Source organism: Etheostoma spectabile, chromosome 18, assembly GCF_008692095.1.
Source record: "Etheostoma spectabile isolate EspeVRDwgs_2016 chromosome 18, UIUC_Espe_1.0, whole genome shotgun sequence".
In the NCBI taxonomy this organism is placed as follows: domain Eukaryota; kingdom Metazoa; phylum Chordata; class Actinopteri; order Perciformes; family Percidae; genus Etheostoma; species Etheostoma spectabile.
In genome coordinates, this window is record NC_045750.1 from 2,005,238 (window position 1) to 2,012,305 (window position 7,068).

Below are 7,068 nucleotides of genomic sequence, written 5' to 3' on the forward strand. Positions count from 1 at the left end.
CACACACACACACACGCAAAGACAGTCACACAGTGTCTTTGTTGTTTGTCGTGTCTTCATTTGTTGGTTCTCCACTTCATCCTCTGTTTTCCTGAGAACAAAAGCACAAATTCTTTTACCAGTGAATAGAAAAAAATAACACTTGAGCCTTGATTCCTACAAAACACATGACAAATTAAAATTAATTTAAAAACAGGTCATTAAGATTCTTTCATATTTAGAAAATCTTATATTTCGTATTGGTAAAGATAAGTTGATTTAATTGTAATTCATTTTCAATTTTACTTTAAAATTAGGCATCAATTATTTTATTAAATGACAACTACATAATAACTAATAAACATCTTATGTAAGTGATAGAAAGTTACTTCTTTCGTTAGCTCAAACCCTTTTTGGAGGGACCTATGTACTGTATTTCTATGTTCTGCTACTTTGTTCATCAGATAATATGAAAATTGCTATACTTACCTGTCACTTTATTAGGTACACCTGTTCAACTGCTCGTGTATAAATATATCTGATCAATCAGCCAATCACGTGGCTGCATACTGCAAGTATTTTTGCAATCATTTCACACCGTTTTCCCGAGTTTCATCATTCTGTCTTTAGAGTCGCAGGTCCTCATTTCTCATGCATGCATGGGTCAGAGTTAGCATGAAGGTAGGCACATTTGTTTTTTTGTAAATCCAAAAGTTTTCTAAGAAAGTGGCATTGGCCTTCTTTTGTTTCCATGCAACATTTAAACAATTAGCACCTTTGGGATGTGGTGGAATGGAAGATTCACATCATGGCTCTGCATTAACTGTGTGATGAAAACATGGCAATATGGACCAAAATCTCTGAGGAATGAGTCCTGCACCAGGTTGAATCTATGCCACGGTGAACTGAGCCAGTTCTGAAGGAGAAAGGGTTCAACAAGGTACTCACAAGGTAGATATTAAAAGGAGGTTGGTAAGTTGTAACTACCAACACTAAACTAGTTCAAACTAGTTCCACTTTATGCTCATTTAAAGCATAACTTTATGCAACATTAACAATCCTCCAACAGCATAATACATATAACAATCTAACACTCTCATGGTGTAAAGGATTCACATCTCAATATGTAGCACTACAATATAATGACAGTAAAGCCTTCTTAACCCTTGTGTTGTTTTCCCGTCAAAATTGAAAATAAATGCTTTTTATTGATGTTTTTGTCCCTTTTTTCAACACTTTTGACACTATTTTTCAATACGTAAAACTTTAGTTTTACAGTTTTCATTTTGGAATTTATGGTCAATAAACCTCATTTATAGGAAATTATACCTAATGTTTGAGTTAGAAAAGCAGAAATTAGGAATTATTGAGACTAAAATTAACCCTCATGTTGTCCTATATCAATGTTCTTTTTAATTCCCCAAAATAACATAATTGATTCCACCCAACGCTCTTTGCTAAGTACACATCTCTACTTTCATTAATTTTGGGGCGTCTTATTCAATTTTATAGCATTTGAAAAATCAAATATAAGTGCTTTTGAAATAGTATTGAGTAAAAGTTGAAATATTCCAGTCTGTGATTATCATCAACATCCATTCCTTTAACAGTGTCAAATCATAACAGATTCTATATGAGCGGACGGTAAAGTCTGCCGAGCTGTTGGCCCTTCGAGGTGGGATTTGGTTTGCTGGGATTTGGTTTGCCGGGATTTGGTTTGCTGGGATTTGGTTTGCTGGGATTTGGTTTTCTGGCAGGGTGAAGCAAAACATCTAAGAGACATGGACTAAGAATAAGACTCACTGTGCGGGATGAAGGTGATCGACCAGGAGACTCCAGCGGGGATGTCGGCGGAGGGAATACGTCTGCCGATGCGTTCAATGGTGAAGAGGATGAGGATGAGGAAGGCGGCAGGAAGCTCCACCGGGCCGGCAACGAGAACGTCGACGTAGACGTCCCCTCCCGTTATCCCCGCCTCGCATAAAGAGGCCTTGATCAACCACAGCGCTGGTGAACCTAAGGAGATGAAACAAGAAGATTCAATGGGTGCTTCATTTGTTTTAGCCAATAAATCTGTGATTTTAGATAAAAATGTGTCTCACCAGTTAAACATGAGAATAAAAGTGTGTTTTCTCATATTTGGAGTTGTAAACGGGTCCAGCAAAGAGGCAGAAGAGGAACCACCAGCCTCATCAGTCGGAGTCTGAATCCAGTAATCATGACCCAGTTGGGACATTAAGTTAGGATCTTAGTAAGTGATCTGACACATTAGATCATGAAATGATGCAGAAAAAAAGTAGTTTCATTCAGGAGCGATCCGGGCTGAAACTCTGAAAACAGCACCGACACACACACCTGAGTAAGGTGTTAACAACAGACAGAGCAGGGCAAAGACACGCCTCGGACATCAGCCGAGACTCCCAGCCTCTTCTAGGATGTCATCAAAGGTCGCCATGGTGAATGTTTGTACTGTTCAACACACCCTGGATCCGAGTAAAACGTCAGACATCTGCTTCCCACTCCTCTTGTGAATGTGGAGCTGAAGTCCAAAAAAGGCCAGTTTAAAATAGTAGAAGCTGCATGTTACTGTTTAATGGAGTTCAACAGGTAATAGAAAGGGAGTTACGCAATCACTGGATGAACCTGAACCCACCACGAGTTAAAGAAAATGAGTTTACATTACTACATTTACTCAAAAACGGCACTTTAGTACAATTCTAAGATACTTCTACTCCACTAAAGGTTTTGAGGGAATATTCTATTTTTGTTCCACTACATTTATTTCATAGCTTTAGTTTCTTTCAGATTTTGATTATCAATACAACATATAAATCAATGATATGATACGATAATAAATGATTAGACATCATAATAGTTAAGCTTCCCAACAGTTAAAAACAGTACTTGGGATTAGCTCCCCCTTTACCAGCTGCAACATATAACCATGAACACATAAAGGTATCAGTAGGATAAATATGAGATATTACTGGAAGATTCTGCATCAGTATTTTTACTTGTGGTATTTTAAGTATATTTTGATGATGATAGTTTTGTAATTCAATTAAGAAAGATTTTGAATGCAGGGTGTAAAGAAATACACTTACTTACATTTACTAAGTAAAAGATCTGAATACTTCTTCCACCACTGTCTACCTCTCAGCTCCATCATCTGCTCTTCAGATTAGTTTCTCCCAAAGTTCCTCCGGTTGTTTTTATGTCTTTGGATTAAGATTAATATCTTTCTATGTCTATCTCTCAATATTGGGTAAACAGGACTCTGGTGGTTACACACACTGATTATCTGACCTATAGTGTATTCATATTTACCCTTTCTATCTATCTGATCCATAGTGTATACGCCATATTACTATTATAGACACACAGCTGTTTATTGCCATTGCTGTACTAATACCTGCACTATATATTGTTCCTGACTGTAACTAATGCATATGTTCAGAATGGTTTTATTGTATATATCCTACCATATTCATATCTACCATCAATGTTCTTTATATTCCTTATTTTATTAGTATATGTTATGTACTGTATATTACTCTGAACTTTACTCCTTTCTGCACTTCTGGTTCTGGCTTTATCATACTTTGTCACTGCGGTTAGCGCTGCTCTTTCTGACAGAGTGCATGCGATAAACTCTGCAGGCTGACCAAACTTTAGCAACAAAGCTGCTACTTTCTGACAAGGTAGCAGCTTGACAAGCATGACCAGCATTTCCTTTGGACAAATCAACTGAAACCTTAAAAGGGTTACAACTTTAAGTCAGGGAAAATGTTCACTTGGAGCCCAAATTGTGTTAAAAGAAAACTCTTTAATAATTTAATCATAAAATACTATACTAAGTCTAACATACAGTACATAATAAGACAAGTTAAAATGTGAGTTCATGCGTCTCTTTACACATATTTGAGTAAGTCATCAACGGTCACAGAGGCTTAACACAGAAACTTTACAGCAGTTTAGTCTAAATCCGAACTTCTTCAAGGGAAATGCAACATAAATAAATACTTTGGTCCCAGCAGGAGATTAAACAGCTGCTGGTTCTCTGTTGGTCGAGATGCTGTCGTTGGGCATTAGGTTTGCCAACTGCTGGCTCCTCTCCTTCCCTCTGAACACACACACACACACACACACACACACACACACACACACACACACACACACACACACACACACCACACACACACACACACACAATGACATAATGGACATTAAAGACAAACGTGTTTCTAATGTAGAGACGATTAATCAATTAGTCAATCAACCGGAAATTGATTTTTAACTATTTTCCTAGTAACTATGTATCTAGATATTTATATTTTTCATTTTTGTTAGACGTTATATATTTATATTTATCACTCTACATGCTCCACACACCCATATAGGCATTTGTTTATTTTAATTTATATAAATAATAATTTATATAAATAGTAACTTTTAGTATTCTTTCAAGCTGTGAACTTTGCATTTCTTACTACAGTGTACTGTGGTATGACAATAAAGAAATCTTGAATCTTGAATCTAGTTGATTAATCAATTTAATACAATTTAGTCACAAAAAATAGAAAGAAGCTTCTGGTTTTCATTTTCTTAAATGTTAGGATTTGCTGCTTTTCTTTGTTTTATGTGATATAGTAAACTGAACATCTTTGAGTTCTACGTTGTTAGTCAGAAATCTGAAGACGTGACTTTGGGCTGTGGGAACTTACAACGAGCATTTTACACTTTTTAATTACATTATGTAAGTAAAGAAAATAATTGAGAAAATAATCCGGATGTTGCAGCCCTGATCTAATATTCAGTGTGTACAGTGTATTATTAAAAAAAAATATGTGAGAAACTGCATGCAGAATGCAGATATACACAGCCAAATTTCCACTATGGACTGCGTCAAAATGTGTCTAATAAAGAAACATATTGTTTTCTTGCTTTGTGGAAACTTACTTTTCTGGGAACTCGATGTCGTCGATGGTGTCGGGCAGCGGCACGCCCTTGGTCTCAGGAAGCAGCAGCACCAAACCGCCGGCCACGAAGGCCAAAACACCTGCACAGCATACGATTATAGAAACAGCGTCACAGACAATTCAAAATGTCCCACCGACGCTGACAGTATGAACGCTTTACATAAGTGAGATGAGATCTGATGTCCAAGCACATTACGTATAAAATACCAGCTTTTAAAGAGCATCCCCATCTATTGTAGCTGCCTGTGTTTAACATTTCTGTGTTCTCAGGATGGATATGTTATATACAGAACATAAAGATGGAAATCCCACCGAAGATGATGAGTGGCAGCTCCAGCCAGATGACAGCCAGTCTGTAGAGCAGGAAGGGAGCTACGATGCCTCCAACATCACACAGCGTGGAACACACCGACACTCCCAGGTTCCTACACACAGAACAACAACTCAATGGTTCAGTTGGTGATAACAGGCACATACCTCTCACATTGTGAGCAATACGATCCAAAGCAAAACTCCTCGTAACTCCTCATACCTGGCAAATAAAGGCAAGGCAAGGCAAGGCAAGGCAAGGCAAGGCAAGGCAAAGGCAAGGCAAGGCAGCTTTATTTGTATAGCACATTTCAGCAACAGGGCAATTCAAAGTGCTTTACACAAAATCAGTTAAACAGATAAAACACAAGTAAAAACAGTTAAAAATCATAAGCATTAAAAACCAATAAAACACATGAATAGACAGTTAAAAACAAATAGAAACATAAAAACAAGAATAAAAGTTACAGTGCAGCATAAGAAATTTAAAGAACGAGCAGTATTTAAAGAAACACATAAAACACAAAAATAAAAGTTACAGTGCAGCATAAGAAATTAAAGAAATGGCATTCATTATAAGAAAGGCAGATCAAAAAGAAAGGTCTTCAGCCTTGATTTAAAAGAACTGAGAGTAGCAGGGATCTGCAGGTTTCGGGAGTTTGTTCCAAATGAGGAGCATAGAAACTGAAAGCTGCTTCACCCTGTTTAGTTCTGACTCTGGGGACAGAAAGCAGCGTCCCAGATGACCTGAGAGGTTGGGGGGGTCATAGTAGTAGCGGTCAGAAAGTATTTTGGACCTAAACCGTTAAGGGATTTATAAACTAGCAAGAGTACTTTGAAATCATTCTTTGAGACACAGGAAGCCGTGTAAAGACTTCGAACTGGAGTGATGTGATCCAGTCTCTGGTCTAGTGAGGACTCGAGCAGCAGCGTTCTGAATCAGCTGCAGCTGTCTAATTGATTTTTTAGGGAGACCTGTAAAGACCCGTACAGTAGTCAAGTCTATGAAGATGAAAGCATGGACCAGTTTTTCCAAGTCTGTTTACACATAAGTCCTTTAACCCTTGATATATTCTTAAGGTGATAGTAGGTGACTTTGTATTGTCTAATGTGGCTGTTAAAATTCAGGTCTGAGTCCATGACTACACCCAGATTTCTGGCTTTGTCTGTTTTTAAAATTGTTGTTTGAAGTGAGCGCCGACTTTAATCGTCCTCTTTTTCCAAAAAAACCACCTCAGTTTTTCCTTCATTTAATCAGAAAGTTCTGGCACATCCAGTCGTTAATTTGTTCAATGCACTAGTCAGTTTTTGTATTGGACTATAGTCCCTGGCGATAAGGTTATGTAAATTTGTGTTCGTCGCATAACTATGGTAATTATTTGTTTTCTCCATAATCTGAGCCAGTGGAAATGTAGATGTAAACAGAAGAGGCCCCAGAATGGAGCCTTGCGGAACTCCGCACGTCATATTTGTACGCTCAGATGCAATTACCTATAGACACAAAGTAATCCCTATTCTTTAGGTAGGATCAAACCAGTTTAGTACTAGCAGAAGGCCAACGCAGTTTTCCAATCGGTCTGTAATATGTCTGGTCGACCGTGTCAAATGCAGCATGAGATCAAGTAATACTAAGATTGAAATTTTGCCACTATCTGTGTTAAGGTGGATGTCATAAAGACTTTGACAAGAGCCTGTCAGTGCTGTGGTGTGGTCGGAAACCCGACTGAAAGGTATCCAAACTGTTGCTATGTGACAAGAAATGGTTGAGTTGTTGAAAGACTACTTTTTCAATGATTTTACT

At 37.7% G+C, this 7,068-nt stretch overlaps 1 protein-coding gene across 1 annotated transcript in view; it reads right to left on the reverse strand.

Moving 5' to 3' along the window:
- Window positions 1–3,855: 3,855 nt before the first annotated feature.
- The window catches only part of slc22a2 (solute carrier family 22 member 2), a 9,341-nt gene continuing 6,128 nt past the window's right edge, over window positions 3,856–7,068 (reverse strand). The window contains exons 9-11 of the mRNA XM_032542517.1: window positions 5,271–5,383; window positions 4,939–5,038; window positions 3,856–4,102 (exon numbers count right to left, since the gene is read on the reverse strand). Coding sequence (XP_032398408.1) covers window positions 4,021–4,102; window positions 4,939–5,038; window positions 5,271–5,383 — 295 coding nt within the window. The 3' untranslated portion in view covers window positions 3,856–4,020. The remainder of the gene's footprint in view (window positions 4,103–4,938; window positions 5,039–5,270; window positions 5,384–7,068) is intronic.